The 17,744-nt window shown below is 30.3% G+C and overlaps 1 protein-coding gene across 1 annotated transcript in view; it reads right to left on the bottom strand.

Moving 5' to 3' along the window:
• Positions 1-17,744, bottom strand: part of Pde9 (phosphodiesterase 9) — a 136,997-nt gene that overhangs the window by 24,562 nt on the left and 94,691 nt on the right. Inside the window, exon 5 of the mRNA XM_070288729.1 lies at positions 2,552-2,892. Coding sequence (XP_070144830.1) covers positions 2,552-2,892 — 341 coding nt within the window. The remainder of the gene's footprint in view (positions 1-2,551; positions 2,893-17,744) is intronic.

The raw sequence follows: 17,744 nt of genomic DNA, 5'->3' as shown, positions 1-17,744 counted from the left end.
ACAGCTTACAAAAAAAATAATGCCAAGGGCTTTGGGTATATTTATATAAGTAAAACTAACGAATAAGGGATACCCTGCAATAAGGAGAATATCCTATTTTAGTTCATATTTCTTTTTTTGTGAAGGAAAAATTAAAAAGTAGTAGAAGAAAAGTTATCTCAAAAGAATTCCTTAACTTGAATATAGCCGTTAATACCCTGTCTTTAAGGGGTATTTTCAGTCTTTAAAAATATTAGAAAAATATACATAAATATTTTATGAAAAATAAAAAGTAGTTGCCACAAGAAAAGCATTTCTAATCTCTAGAAAGTTTTAGGTAAAAACATTATACCCTCGTTTTAATGGGTATTTTTGAGTTAAAAAAAAAACTATATTATAAAAAATAAAAAGTAATAGCCAAAAGAAAAGACATTTTCTTAAATTAAGAACCTTGTCTGCATAAACTTTCCTTTTAAACCGTGTAAAACCTCTCTTTAAAGGATATTTTCGGGTTTAGAAAAATAGTAAAATAATAAAAAATATTTATTTTTCAGAGAAAAAAACAGGTAATAAAATATCCGGCTAGTTTAGTTGTTTTAACAAAATTTAAGTTAGAAAAACATAAAGGTTTAAGTAAGGTTTTCTAATCTTTATGATATTTTCAGTAAAAACAATATACCCTCTCTTTAATGGGTATCTTTCAGTTAAAAAAAAAATACAAGAAAATGGTAAAAAATGTAGCCAAAAGATGCAACAACACCGCGGCAACTTTCATTTGCCAAAAATGTAGGTTAAAAAATGTTCCGTTGGCACTTGAGCAGCCAAGTGGGTCGCTGGCCCTAAGTGCTCGTCCTCGCCGGGTGGGTGGTAAGGTTGTTTTCCAGGGCGGTTTTTTTGGGGTGGTTTTTTCGGTTAGTATTTCGTTTTTTTTATTTATTTATTTTTTCTTTTTTTTTCGGACTGCACTGGGTGAGTGACCAGTGGCCTGACCTCACAAAAAAAAAAAAAGTGTTGGTTGGTTTGCTATTTAAAAGAGGAACAAATTTCTTGGTTTCTTCTTTAGTATATATCTTTGTATCTTTTTTTTTTAGCTTTGTATATTTTGTTGTATATATCTTTTGTATCTTGGACGGATCTTTTTGGGCAGCTAAAAATAGGCCTTGTCCTAAGCCACACACAAACACACACCTTTGCCTTGGTTTATTTTTGCATTGCATTGTGCAAAGAAAAAGAGAAAAAAAAAGACTCTGGCTTAGAGATATGGAATATATATATTCATATACATATATTTACATATATATATTATATATATATATACATACACATGTCCTGCTCACATTATATCGATTGAAAGGTTGCTTCTTGGCATTTATTCCTACTTCAGCATGCATTCATTATGAGTCTGCCGCCTCTGTGAGCCTGCATATATTATATGAAATTATATATATAAAAATATATACATATATACAAACATATATAGCAAACATTTATTGTGTTTTTGTGTGCACATTCAAGTATTTTATTAATAATGTGCAGGACAACATTATTAGATCACAAACACAATGGCTCTTTCAAGATGCGGCACAGCCATTAAGGCAGAAACTACAACTAGCTGGCATATCCGATTTCAGAGAGAGAAAAAAAAAAACACAAGAGATTTAATTTTCAATAGTAAATATCAGAAAAAAGGGAATATAGACCCAACAATGTTGCCCCCCAGGGCAGCCCATTAAGAACCTATCCGATTTCACTGGCTGGGAGAGAGACTTCTTTAAAGACCTTTAGGGTTCGCTTGTAATAAGTAAATTTAAATATCGAAAAAATAGAATTTTATGTGAAAATATCGATATATCTGTAAAAATATTTCTTAAAATATTGTATCAAAAATATTGTAAAATTGAAAAATATGGTATTTAATAAATTATTTATAATAATACTGTAAATATCAATATTATCGATAAATTTTAGATAACTTATTCTTTCATCTCATTTATATTTTATATATTTATTAAATTTTGAATCTTACCTAAAACTATATTAAGTTTTTTATATTAATTCCAAAAAATAATACATTAAATTGATTTATAAAATTTGTATTGCAACGTAAAAATATCGATTTTTTATGGCGCTAAAAATTATATATAAAAAAAAAGATATAGAAAATGTATTTATTAATATATTATACGCAATTTATTTAAAATTTAACCTAACAACAATATTTTTAAATTTTTAAAAATTAAATTAAATTTTGTTTGTATATATTATGACTTTTACTACGATTTATATTTACTTCTCAGCTTAAAATATCTATAAAGTATCGATATATCACTATTTTTCATCATAGCCCTGGATTTCTCATGTTTTGGAATATTTTATTTTGTAAATATAACCTTATGAATGATCCCCTCATAACTTCTTTATAATTATTTTCAATATTTTATGACTCTATGACTATAATATCGATTTATATATCGGTCTTTGTATCGATATCTCACTATTTACTGCCTTGTCCCTGGATTTTTTTAGATATATTTTTATATTTCAATAAAAAAATTTAAAAAAATGCACTCACCATTTGGGCCACGCAGAAGCAATGCCGAAAATTGTGGAAGGGCACCTCGTTGTAGTGCTTGTAGACCTCGTAGAGCCATTCGCGCAGTGTATCCACCGGAATGCTAAACTTCTCGATGAATCCCAGCTCAACGAACATCGTTTGCATTAGGTGGATGACGTCCGCGTCGCCCCACTCGTATGAGTCGAAGGCCGGCAATCGGAGGGCGGCCCTCACCTCCTCCGAGAAGGTCGTATCACAAATTTCCAGGAAGCGTCGCTTAACCTCCTGATGCTTTGGTAGACTGCTTTTACGATGCGGCGGCCCCAGTGGCCGTTTTGAGAGGCCTGCAATATAATAATCTATGATTAATATTTTTAAGAATATAAAAAAAAATGGAGAATATAAGGATATAGTATATAAATTTTTATATAAACTAACCCATTATTAATATTTTTTTTATATTTTAGGCGAGTTCAATTGAATAGTTTATAGCTATAATTTATTTATAGTTGCTTATATTTATTATATTTTTTTATATTTATTAATATTTTTTTATATATATCTACAATTATTTATATTTGTTTATACTTTTTAATAATTATTTAAATTTCTTTGAATTTATTTTTCAGTTACTTATATTTTTTTTATATTGTTTTATATTTATTTATATTAATTTATATATTTTTTAGATTTGTTTATATTTATATATATTTATTTATATTTATTTATTTATTTTGTATAATTTTTTATATTTATTAATTTTTTTTTATATTTATTTATTTTTATTTATATTTATTTATAGTTATTAATATTTATTTATAATTTTTTTTTTAGTTACTTATATTTCTTTATATTTGTTTTATATTTTTTTTATACATTTTTTATAAATTTTTTATATTTTTTAGTTTTTTTTAGTATTTTTTTAAAATTATTTTCATTTATTTATATTAATTTTTCAGAGCTATCCTTTGATGGTTACCTTAAGGCCTTATTACTAATTTAAAAAGTTAATCTTTGAAGGTCAAGTCAAGGCCCATAAGGATATATAATTAACACATAAATAAGCTTTCTTTCTTTCTACATTATATTGCTCTTTTTGTTGAGTATAGTTTCTTTTTTGTTTAATAAACAAAATCAGTTGACACAGGAAATACAGTCTGATGATTCCAATTTCGATTATGGCAAAAAAAATCAAGCTCCCAGGACTCACAGCTCTCTCTTTCTCTCGCTGCTCATTCACATCCGAGTCCAAGTCCGATTCCAATTCCGATTCCGATTCCGCTTTCGAGTTCAAAACTCAACTCACTTGCCACGGAAATACGATGGCCTGCTCTTCCTTTTCACAATTCCCTCTTGCTATTTTTCATATTTTCCTTTTTCTTTTTTTTTATTTGAGAGAGAGCCTCCCCATAGGCGGGAAATTAAATTTTCAATCGTTGGCACGCTTCAATGGCTGAAAATGAAGCCCGAAAAGCAAGGCACACACACACAACCCAGTGATAGTTCAACATTTTGCACCTGGCCTCGGCGGAAGCTGGGCAGGCAGGCCTCTTCCCATTCCCGTTCCCGTTTCATCCAGTGTGTTGGCCCTCGGGGGCCAGGAATCCAGGAAAAGTTGAAATGCTTTTGCCTCAATTTAGCTTGCAAATGAATCAAAACATTTTATGATTGCGGCCGAGAGAGAGAGAGAAACGGGAAATAACCTAGTCTTTCCTTTATTTTTTTTGCCAAACTAATAAACTGGTGGTCAATTTTCTCCATTTTCCACTCCACATTTCTCTACATTTTCTCCACATTTTCTCTTATTTTCTCGCTTTTCTCTGGCATACCCAAAGGGCTAGTAGTTGTATCGAAATAATATTCTTTTTTAAATATTCAAAGGCTTTTTTGGGTTGCAAACATTTTCCATTTGCTTAAAAGATATATAAACTATATACTTTATATAAATGTTGATGTATCTTTAAGATACTTTTTCTCAAATTTAATATCTTCATTTTGAAAAAAGAGTCTCTCCTCGATTGTGAGTGGGTTATGCAATTAGCCTCCGAGCAGCAGGCCAATTTAGATGATTGAATTACCAATCTCAAATCTCCAATTACCTCTCACTTGCTCAATCAATCAATCAATCACTATTCTTTATACTTTTCTCCCTCCGTCTGTAATCGTGTGTAATTGCAGAGGGAGAACCCTATTGTAAATCAATCTGTCAGTTAATAACGAGGCAACCTTTCATTACCCCTTCGCTCTGAGCAGATTCTTCTTCTACGCTCCTCTCTCCCCTGACGACTTTCTCCGCGGAGAAGTGTGTGCAAATATAGAAAAGCGAACGAGCAACAAAAGGAAATGACACTGAAAAAAATAAAGCGAGCTATGGTAACTCCTAAATATTGGTATTAGGAGTTTTTACAATATTGGTGAGAAACGTTGGTGTAAAAATATCTAAAATATTGCAACGTTGGTGTAATAAGTTATTCAAATCGAAAATATATTTTTAAAGTTTTTCCAACGTTGGTGTAAAAATGCTGCTATACAAATCAAAATTATATATTAATTTCTACGTTGGTGTAATATTTTGCTATGGAAATTTGGTGTGGAACGTGTTGTAAATGATTCTTGGCCTTACAAGTTGGTGTTAAATTTTGTTGTTGTTGTTGTAAAATTGGTAAAATGTTGGTGTTGTTGTTGTAAAATAAGTAAACTGTTGGTGTATATGCTTCTTCAAATTTTTGTAAAGAAATAAATGCTGTTGAAAATCTTTGTATAAACATTAATATCAGTGTTGTAGTTAAATGTTGGTGAAAAATGTTGTTTTGGTAAAATTTAATCTTAAAAAAATCTAAAAATCTCTATTAAAAATCTTCAAAAATCTATACAGCATAAACAATAAAGCAAAAGCTTTCCTCGTCATCAACTAAATAAAAAATATATATTTTGGCTTTCATCTTTTGTCAGTTTTTTCGTTCAGTGCACATAGTCCCTACATATATATATATACAACATATCAGAAACGCGACGGCGGCTTAATTAAAAATTGTAAGTGGCAGTAAATTAATTATAATCGGTGGGCCCGCAAAAGTGTTTGGCTTGCAGCACATGTGGGCGTGGTGCCACTGCCCACCACAGGCACTACTTTGTGTCGCCGTGTGTGTGTATGTGTGTTGTGTTGTGTATCTGTGCTGGCAGGATCCAAGGAGTATCCTGTGTGGGTGCACTTCAAAGGGAAGCGTTTTAATCAAATTTCGAAGAGTGGCACCGCTTGTGATGTGGGCGGAAAGCGAATAGAGCATAGAGAGGGAAATAGAGTGAGGTAGAGTGAGAGAGAGAGAGAGAGGAAGAGTTCACCCTTCGTCCTTTACTTTTTCATCCTGCCTGTACCCTTGGAAAAGTCAACTCTCTCTCTCATTACAATGAAATCTTGGCCAAAAATGTTTTGCCCCTCATCAGCAAAATAGGCGATCCTATGGACTGGCTCGTTGAAATTGGAAATGCTATGAATGAAGGAGGCCTGTGTTGGAAGGTCCTTTGACTAGGACTTGGCTTTGTCGCTGGCTACCAGGAAAATAATCAGCAGCAAAAGCAAGCCAAAGCCGAAGCCTTAAAAGAACTTGGCTTTTGGTATCTCTCTTCAATCGTTGTAAATTTCTATGAAAGGGGAGATTTCAATGAATTTCGGGGGGAAATAGAGATACATTTTTTCTATAAAATATATTTTAAATATTTATTTAGCCTAAAAAAACCTTGAAAAAAAAATATATATAAATATATAGATAAATAAAAAATATATATAAAATATGAAATATATAAATAAATAAATCTCTGAATAAAATAAACTTAATAACAATTTCTCTTAACACTTCATTTATTTTTTAATATTTTTTTATATCAAATTTTTTTATCACAGTTTGATCGATGAGTTTGTCTCGGAGAGACTTAACCCAAAAAAAGGAAAAAAAATATTTTCTTGCTCCTTTCAAGCTGATGCAACTCTGATGCATTCGAAAATATGTCACTGGGGCTTTCCCTTTTTATTTTTTCTCTTGTTTGTTTCGCTTTTTCCGGTGCTGACAGTCGCAGATGCGAAATATTAGCTGTCAATTATATATTTTTCACACACTTTCCATGAAAATGATTGATTGAAAAGAGAGAGACGCATATTGATAGTTTTCTTTTCTTGCTTGCCATTCTTTTCTTTTATTTTATTTCATTTTCTTTTCTTTTCTTAAATTTTCTTTTTTTACTTTTCTTTATTTTATTACTTCTTTTTATGTTTTTATTTTCTGCAAACACTTTGCCATTTGCAGTTGATTAGCAATCAAAGTAATTGTGGCAAAAGTGCAAGGCAAATACTGGGGAAAATCGAGGGAAAGTCGAGAGGGTTTTATTTGCAATTTTCATGACAGCTTTTAGAGGGTATTTTTAGAGGTATTTATTTATATTTTATTAGAAAAAGAGAATATCTTAAATATAATGGCAACTGATAACCAAAAAATGTATCTAAAACATCAACTGAAATATCAGTTTTAAAAAACCTAGAAAATATCGATTATATTTAAATTTATGTTTCAATTCAATTATACATTAGGGTATTCGATATGATAGTTTTCTATTTCGTGTACTAAAATATTATATAAAAAGTTAAGTGTTAAATTACTAATTTATCTATACTTAAGAAAAATTTAAATTATCGACTAAAAAAACGATTTAAAATGGAAAATTAAATTAAAACTATTGTAATATTGTAATTAATTTTAAAAAATTTTATATATAAAAAACTATTGATTTAAAATAATTTATCTAAATATTAAAATCGATATCAATCTACAAATATCGAAAATGTTAAATATTTCCCTATTTTCTAGGGTATTTCCTTTCGATTCTTCAACAGTCTTGCCTTGTTTTCTTTCAGGTTTTTCTGTTTATTTTTTTTTCTTGCAGTTTCATTTGCCAATTTGCTTTTTTGCAGGAGAAAACAGACCGCAGGACCGCACAGGACATTTGCTGGGGCTTGATAAATGAACTCGATATTTCGTGCCAAGCCGAGTCGGGGCTATAAAATTTGCTGCCAAATATTGCAATTGTTGGTGGAGAGGAGAGGGTATGAAGGAGTGTTTGTATTTTTTTCTTCGCCTTCTCACATTGCGCATACGCCGTGTGTGGCAGCTGCAGTGCATTTTGCTTGCTGCACTCCACAGCTTTCAGAGAGCTCCATCTTCGGGGTCTATTTCCAGACCACCATCACTTGATGGTCATTTATCAGGCCGCCCCTCAGCTACGCCCCTCAGCTATCCCCCCTTTCTGGTCAAGTGACGCACATTCCTGTGGCCAATAATGCAATTGTTTTTACTCAAAAGTTTTCACTACTTCTTGGCCAAGTTTGGCCACCCTCCATTTTATAGCAAAATTCAATTTAATGGCGGAGGACGACAAGACATTGATGCATAATCGATGCGGGAGATCCTGCTGAGATCCTGAAAATACCAGTGAGCTTTCGCTCAAATGCCAAAGGGTAGCGGCAAAGCGAAAATAAAACGAGAAAAAAACGAAGGAAATGTCCAGGTAAAAATGTCCCATTGACAAGTGTCCTGCTGACAAGTGTCCTGGCAAAAATTTTTGTGCATCGGCGAAAGCATGAATTCATAATGAACAGACAGACAGCAGGAAGAGGTAGAGTATTTCCGTGAACCTAATAAATATTCAATTTGATGTGAATGAAATTAGATGGAAGCCGAAACTCTGGCAGGATGAGTGTCCTTAAAATGTGCATGTTATGTGCATGTAGAATTTAATAATGACATTTGGGGGTTTTTATAGTATTATGTATCAAGAAAATATATTATAAAAATATTTAATATTTCAATTTATTTGAATAATTTTCAGAAGAACAAATAAATCGATTTTCAATTTGTCTTTTCTTTAAAAATTCTAAAAATAAATCGATTAAAATCGATAATTCCAAATTTACATTTATATTTATTACAGATACTTAATTTCATTGATTTTTAAATTTTAAAAATATATTTAAAATTATATAAATAATTATCAGAAGAATAAATAAATCGATTTTCAATGAAACTTTTTTCTTTTTAAATGAAAAAAAAAATCGATGAAGATCAATTAAAATAGAAAATTAAAATTATAAATTAATATTTAATATATATAGTTTATAAATTTATAAGTTTTAACTTTTCCTTGAGTTCACATAGTAGAATTTTTACTATTAAAAAGATTCTAAAAATATGTATGGATAAATCGAATTATAGAATCTTTTTTAAATTTTATTTAAATTTTAAATAAATATAACATAACATATAGTTTAAATATAAACTTCCTAATAATGTATACTTCAGCAATTATATAATAAACTCCAGTAAAGCTTAATTTCGTATATTCTTGAGTCTATAAATCCCAGAAAAAAAATCGCCCAAAAAATGCCATTAATTATGACACTCTTTGACGCCTAACAGTATGCAATAAAATATGAGAACTGCCCTACTCAAAATAATAATAATATTAATAAAAAAAAAACGAAGGGAAAAACACCGAAAAAGGCCAGCAAAAAAAGAGAGAAAGGCTGTTGATTATGGTCGCATTATGTGTACAAGCTGTCGCATCAAAATGTTTTCGTTTTTTTTTTTTTTCCTTTCTTGCTACCGAGTTGGTTTATTTTCTGGTTTTCCCTTGTCCTTCGGCCTTTGGTCCTTAGCCCTTGGCCTCCTCCTCCTTACCCCTCTTCCCCTCGCTGCTGCTGCTTAGCCTAATGACCCCCGTTGCGTTGTCTAATTAATTAATGGATTGTAATTAATTATTTAACACAATGCTCCCGGAGTCAGAGTCCCGTGCGTACGTGTGTTGTACAAGGACCCCGCCTCTTATGGTGTTTTTTTTTTCTTTTCTTTTTTTTTGTGATAGGGCAGGACTTGTGCCATTCAATATGCATGTTAAACACACGGCAAATGACAAATTTTGGCCACAATGCGACACGTCGGCGGTAGAAATAAAATGGGGAGGAGGGGAGGAGGTAAACCAGGATTAAAGGGAAGAAGCAACCAAGGAACCGATTAGGCTGAAGGCTGGAGGATGCAAATAAGTAGAATGAGATTAATGGCTGCACTCCTTGCAGGCATCGGGAATAATTAACTGAAAAGGATCAGGAGGCCGAGGAGGCCGAGTGAATTAATTTTTAGCCATCGCTTATCTGCCTTTGCTTAATGATTAAAAAAAAAAAGAGAGAGAGAGAGAGAGAGAAGAAGAGAATTGAGTAAAGTGGTTCCTGGGAAATGGTTATTTATTTTTCCATTATTCATTCGATCGAAGAATTGTTTTTTATTCTTTTGCGGGGTTTATGTATTTTTTATATATATTCTATATATTTTAAATACAAATTTTTTTTATAACCCAGTTTCATTAATATTTACAAGTTTTTATAAATTAAATAATAATATTAAAAAAAATAAATAAATAAATAAGAAGTTTCCATTTCTTTTTTGTTTCATTTTTTATTTTTCTTACATTTTGGGGATATATGGTATTCTATATATTTTATATATGTTTTGGAAATATTTGATATATTTTCATAATATATTTTATATATTTTATATTTAGAAAATGTGTAAAATATATCTAAACTATATATGAAATATTTATAAAAAATATATAAAATATATATGAAATATATATAAAATGTTATATATTTTTTAAATATTATTATTATAATTTAAATAGTTTTTACATATATTTATTATATTATATATATTTTTTATATATTTTTTATATATTTTCTATATTTTTTACATATTTTTTTATATATTTTCTATATTTTTCACATATATTTTATATATTTTCTACATCCCACTTTTAATTTTATTTTTATTCTTGTAATTTCTTAGTTATTTTTACTTTCAAAATCAGGCTAACCAATCACATGTCTCATGGCTTAAAGGCCATTTTGGCTGGAACAAGTTTCAATTAGGGGCTCATACATCCCACACACACACACCCACACACACACCACCCACACCCACCCACACCCACAGACAGACAAACTCCCCCCTAAAATTGGCAATCGTAGTTTTGGCTGCTGATTCGCTTCGCCATTTTGCCCAAAAACCGGGTTTTTGCGCTTCTGCTCCACATTTCCATTTTCCCACACATTCCCAATTCAGTTCTTCAGCCTCACCTGCTGCTGATTGTCCATCGGTTTGGTTCACCTGTCTGGCAAAGTGATTAAGACTCTTGGATATCCTACAAAATTGGCTTGAAGAGAGCTTTCAAAGTAAATATTTATCTTCATTTTTTTTAAAGATTAATTTATATTTAATTTTGTTTGTTTTTGTAAATATTAATGTTTTATTTTTTAATTTCTGTAAATATTCATATATCTAATTTTTTTATTTTTTCATAAATATTTATTTATAATTTTTAATATCTATAAATTTTTTTATTTAATTCTCTTTTAGTTTCTTTAAATATTTATATTTATTTTTTAGTTTCGTTAAATATTTATTTATAATTTTTTAGTTACTATAAATTTTTTATATATTTAATTTGTTAATTTTCACGAACATTTTTTTTAATTTTTTAGGTTTTTTTTTTTTTAATTATTTTTATTTTTAAAATTATTGTAATTTTCTATAAATATTTAGTTTAATTTTTTTACTTTCTATTAATATTTATTTTCAATTTTGTAAGTTTCTATAAATATTTAAATTTAATTTTTAAATTTCTAAAAATTTCTACTCTCTTTTTGCTTTCCTTTTCTTTTTATTAATAATTTTTTATAGGGTATTTTCAAGTCTTTAGACCCCATTTTTCCCCGCCTCACTGACGACTAACCGCAAAACGCTTTTCGGGTGGGTGGGAGCTCTCCCCCCCCCAACCGCAGTCCGAAAATGGATTGCAAGCTGCAGCCGAATTGCCTGCGGATTGTGTCGCCGCGTGCAACGTGTCGTATGCGTAATGCGCGGTCCTCCTGCAGCAAACATAACTCCAATATAGCTGCTAACTGGGCCCACACAGCTAACTACCAACTGGCTAAACTGCTGAACTTGCCCGGTAAATACATTGTGAAAGCAAAATGTTGGCTATAAATAAATACCACGAATGTGGCCTATAAATAGCCAAAGGGTTGACCATTTCCCCTCCGTGATGAGAGGGCGAGACATAAAGACATGGACATGGACACAGACTTCGTCATCATCATCATCATCATCATTATCACGATTATGGGCCACTGGCATTAATGGGGATCATTGGATTGGCCAATGCCAACAAGGCCAAGCTAGACCCGGACACGGACACGGACCGGTCGTACCGGGGGCAACATCAGATATTAATTACACGTCAACGGAGGTCAATTAAAAATTTGTGGCAGATTAAATGGGTGAGACACGGGTGCCGGCTGGGTCACGGCATGGCCAGTTGGGGGAAAGTGGCCAAAAAAAGGTCCCAGAGGTTGTAATGTGTTTAATTTGTTTGGTAATTGTGAGCTCTTAAATATAGTATATATATTTTATTTATTTATTTATTTGATTTGTATTTTATTTGTATTTTATATTTATATTTTATTTATTTGGTTTTAGCATTTTTTTTTAATTTTAAAATAAATATATTATTTGCAAGTTAATTTACTGTACTTTTATTTATTTTGTTTTTTTTTTTAATTGTTAAATCATAAAAAAGTCTTGCAAATATTTTTAAGCTGGTATCAAAGTATAACATTAATTTAAAAATATTAAAATAAATATAATTGTTGTAAGATATTTACTGTACTTTTATAGATTTATATTTCTTGTTTTTTATAACTTTATTTTAATTGTTAAATCAATAAAAAAAAAGCCTGGCAAATATTTTATAAAATACTTTATACTTATTTTCTTTGTTTGTATATTTAGTTATCTAAATGTAAAATATTTAATCTACTTCAATTAATTAATTATTTATATTTATTATTATTTATTAATTTGTATGGAATTTTTCATTTTTTTATATAAAAAAAACCTGGAAAATATTTTATAAAATATTTTACCTTCTTTTCCTTGTATTTATTTATATATTTATTTATTTATTTAAGCCTTTTTCCCTTCCCTTTCCCCCCTTTAAAATTCTCCCCCCCGCTGTGCGTTTCTGTTGTGAATATTTGGTGATTGAATTGCGATTTGTGCGATGTCATTCGCATTGGTTGGCCGGAATGCCAGCCAAGGATTTTCCGGATGCCATTCCCATGCCATTTTCCCCCACTCTCTCCCCCTTCCCCAACTACCTCTCTCTCTCTGTGTTTTACTCCTTTGTAAATATTCAATTGACTTGTGTAAATTGCTCCTTTTGCCAGGACTAATACATTTTACATGCTTGTCATTATTTACCTTTTTTTTTTGTTTTTAAGGGGAATACAAATCGAAGAGACAAAATGATAAATGAGAGTCGAGAAACGAGAATCAAGAAACGAAACCCAATGCCAAGAAGAGTCCTTTAAATTGCTTTATAACATTATAACAATTTGCAGATACTTTTAAAATATATACTATATATTTTATATTATATATTTCTTATATATATTATATATCTTATAAATCTTATATATTTTATATATACATATTTCCTGCTTTACCCTGATTGATATGTTTCGTGTGTTTAGTGGAATTAAACGCTTTGCGGTTGAATAAATGAGTTTGAACAGAAAGCTTTTGCAGTTTTTCCTTGACATTTTCCAGCTAACCTCGAAGATTTTCATTGCCTCCTCTCCCTTTTCTCATTATTCTTCTCCCCTTTCTCGCTTTAATAAATTAATGGCTTTACTTAAATTAAGTTTAATATAATTCAATGGCAATGCCAAGAAGAAATATAAAAATCATTTAATTTTTGGGATTACAATGCACTGAGAAAAATTAATTATAACAAAAATTATATAAAAAAAATTATAAAAACAAAAAGAAAAATAAAGAAAAAGGGTATTTTATGTATTTAAGTTTTAAAGAATTTTTGTTCTCAATTTATTTAGTAAATATTTTAATTATTTTAGATGCTTTTTGGAATATTCTCTTTATTTAGTTTTAGAAAAATTCTCCTACATTTTTAAAAATATTATTGTGGCCTATTATTGTCTTTTAGTTCTAAAAATAATTTTTGTTTAATTTTCCCTGCTAATATTTTGATTATCTGCTTTATTTTTGGGATATTTTCTTTTGTAAGTTTTAGGGAAATTAAAATTTTTGTTTAAAATAAATGAAAATTTAGATGTAAAATTAACTGAAATTTTTATAAATATATTTTGGGCTATTTTTGTTTAATATTTGGATTATTTAGGTAATTGTTTTAAGAATTTTATAAAATAAATATTTAATTAAATTTTAAATAAAATAAAATAAAATTTTCTATAATAATATTTTGAGATATTTTCATTCATAAATTATAGAAAAATTTTCTTGGCTATTTATTATTTATGTATTTATATATATATTTTTTTATTAAGCTATTTTTAAAGTGCAAAGTTTTGGATTTTTTCCTCAAAACTACTTCCTAAAATTAAACTCCAACTCCAACTCAAATCGTATTTAATGCAAATAAACGTATTAGACAGGCTGAAGTCCCTTGTGGAATCCAATTTAATTGCTTTAACTGTCAGTAAATGAATTATTGACGCTTCTGGGAGCTCGGAGTCAAGTTTTGACAGCTGTCAAAATGTTCGTGTTGCGCCAACGGGGGACACGCACACAAATTGTTTTTATTAAATACGAATGTGAGTCAAAAAAAAAAAAAAAGAAAAGGAAGATTGTTATGGAGGAAATGTGGAAAAAATTAGCGCGAATTTCCACAAGGGAATATAGCTATCCCGCTCTCTTCTCTATCTCTCTCTCTCTTTTGGCATCCTTTTGTGTCCTGTTGTCGGCGGCTCATCAAAGTCAATTTCCTTGTTGATTTTTGCCTATTTGCGCATCTAAATGGATTTTTATCGCAATGTTTTGCAATGTCCTTCCGGCAGCAATCAATACACACAAGCACACACGCACACACACGCATCCTCTCTTGGCTGTGTAATTTCGCCTGATTTTCGTTTTCGCATTATTATTATTTTTCCTGTGTGTTTGGGGGAAATCCCCCTCCTCCTCCTCATCCTCCTCCTTCTTCATGTGTGTGCAAAGAGCAGATGATTGGTAAATCCTTCGTCAGCAGTTAATAAAAACAAAAACTGTACGAAGGAGCAGGTCTGCTGCTGCTGCCAGGATAACTGCCAACTAAGGCTAAGGCCAAAAGTGGCCAGAAGCAAAGAGACCGAGAGAGAGAGAGAGAGAAAAGTTGAGGGCCTGGCTTATTTCATTGCCGGAATTACAGGGCTCTATCTCCTCCCCCCCGGGCAAGCCTAGGATGTCATCAGGATTTATAAACTAAAATGCAGGCCAAAGGATTACTCAAAAGGTAAGCCTCTTAAAGTTTCAGGTAAATAGATATATGTATATTTGTACCCTATAATATCATTTAATCGTTTATTCAGAGTTACTTCAAGGATTCTGTTAAAAATCAAACAAGAAGGAACAAGTCAGCTACAAGTTTCTGTCAGCATAAGTAATCGATCGAAGGCAGAGTTATCGATATATAATATAATATTATAATAATTTTTAACCTATAATATCAGTTAATTGTTTATTAAGAGTTACTTTAAGGATTCCATCAAAAATCCAACAAAAATTAAACATTTTAGTCTCAAGTTTCTGTCACTTTAGCGAGCATATGTTATCGATAACTCTGCCATCGATCGATAACAATCACCTGCATATTTTTTGCCGCCTTTAGCTAAATTTCTGCCTCCAATGTAAGTGTGTGTGTGTGTGTGTATGTGTATTCTTGTTGTTTTGCATTTACAGTAATTGGCAACGTATTGACTTGCCTTCCGGCTGCGTAAAAGGGGGCGTGGCTTGTGGCAGCAGTAAATTAAAAAGAAAATAAAATGCATAAGCCACACAGCAGAGCACAATTGGGGTTTCAAAAAAAAGGAAAGAAAAAATGGGGGGGAAAAATACAATACATAACCACACACACAGTACACGCACACACATGAAAAATGCCCAGGGCGTAAATACCTGTAAAAAATAAAATTTGATTTCTCATTGCTTTGTCTTTCGTTTTGTTTCTTTTTTTTTGTTGTTTTTCTTTGATTTGTTTCCTTTCTTGGATGTTTAAATTAAACGTTGGGCTTTGGTTGCCGTTGAAATAAATTGATTAAATTTTTAATAAAAATATAATGAAAAATTAGAATTGTGTATATATAATTTACATTTATATATACAATTAAATTATTAAAATATTAAATTAAATACTTAAAAAAATGTTTAAAAAAAGTTTTATATTTTCCATATATATATTTTTTATTTTTTGAAATTTTTTCTAATTTTTTGTATAGATTTTCCTTTTTTTTTCTACTGTCTATATAATTTCTCTATTAATATATAAATTTTTTTTAATAAAAATATATTCTAAATATTTTATATATATTTTAAGCATTCTAAAATTTTCAAAATATTTTCTATTTATTTTTGTATAATTTTTTATATATTTTTTACTCTTTAGTTTTTAAAGTTTTTTTATTTTCTACTTTCTATACACTCACTATATATTTTCTAAATATTCTCTTTTAAATTTCTAAATACTATAAATTTGCTAAATAATTTCTAAATTTTGTTTAATATATTTTCTATAAATTTTTTATATATTTTCTCCACAAAATATATATATTTTTTCTTTTGTTAATTGCATCAATTTCCAACTCTTAAAAAATCCCTAGCTAAATCTGCATCCGAATGAATCCCATTGAACCCTTCTGTAGACTCTCTTCCCCTCTACCATCCTTTCTTTCTCCCAACAGCCTGAATAATTTGCCAGGACCTCGCGCGAAGGAGACATCCAATTTGCAGGATCCAAGCAGCTGCGCGGAAAAGCGGAAAACGGTCGAGGGAAAAGGTGGGAAAGCGACGGCGGCGGCGGCGATGGTATTTACCCAGAGCTTTTAATTAATATACTAAAACGATTTTATTGGCTTGAAGAAAGGTGAAAGAGGGGGGTGAGAGGGTGAGGGGGAGTGGCAGGGTGACAGGGTGACTGGCAGGCAGCTTGCAAAATTTAAATTCAAAACCGTTCTTGGCGGGAGCACCTGAAGCCCGCGACGTTTAGAGACCGCAAACAATTTTTTGCCGTTGACATCTTCAAAGTGTCTGAAAGCGAAGGGGGGGAAGGGAAATTCGGGGCTTTTCCTTTTTCGAGACACAAAAAAAAAAAGCAAAAAAACGGAAAGGCAAGCTGGCAATTGGCAGCTGCTGCTATAAAAAGTTTTTCCCTTCAGGAAATATGTAAATTTTTCACCTTTTCCAAGTCAGTTTTTGCCAATTCATAATCCTTTTGATTGATATCAATGTCCTTGGCTGTCTTTCTCTCCCTCTCTTTCTCTCTCTATATATAAATTTCCTTATTTTTTAGGCACCCTCTCTTTTTATTTTTTGTTTAATTATTTCCCTTAACCTAGGCAACGGCGGCTACGAATTTCAAGTTTTATTGCGGCTTTGCCTTATTGCTTCTGCCTCGCTTCGCTTTCATTTGTTTCAGATTCTTTTATATATTTTTATTTTTTTTTCATTTGTTGTTTTTCTTTTAGCTTTTCTTTGTGTTTGTGCGTGTGAATCCCATTTCATCCGTTGCCAGGACATCGCCAGGAAAGGTAATTAAAATGTGTGTGGATTTCGCTGTCCTGATAAAAATGGAATGCTTTGGGAAGCATCTTCCGAGAGACGCAGGACCGCGCGTCCGAGATATAGAGATATGCAGAGGTTAATTTGCATTTATTTAGAGCATTTTCCAGGGAAAACCCCAACTTTGACTTTCATTTGAATTTATTATTGGTGCGTTGGTGACTTATTTTCTAATTTTCAACTTAAATCTAAGAGAGTCTAAGGCTAGATTTTATATTTTTTTAATTTATATTAATTTGGTGAGTTGTTAAAAGGTTATTTTTTGGAAATATATATGTATATACCATATTAATATTTAAAATATAAAAAATGTATGTTTATTTTATTTAATTTAATTTAATTTAATTTAATTTTTTTTTAATTTAATTTTTTTTTACTTTATTTATTTATTTTTTTAAATTTAATTTATATTTATTTTATTATAATTATTATTATTATTATCATTTTTTTTTTTTATTTTAATTATTTTTGTTTCTTTT

This window comes from Drosophila kikkawai, chromosome X, assembly GCF_030179895.1.
Source record: "Drosophila kikkawai strain 14028-0561.14 chromosome X, DkikHiC1v2, whole genome shotgun sequence".
Lineage (NCBI taxonomy): Eukaryota > Metazoa > Arthropoda > Insecta > Diptera > Drosophilidae > Drosophila > Drosophila kikkawai.
This window is presented reverse-complemented; position numbering and strand designations above follow the sequence as displayed.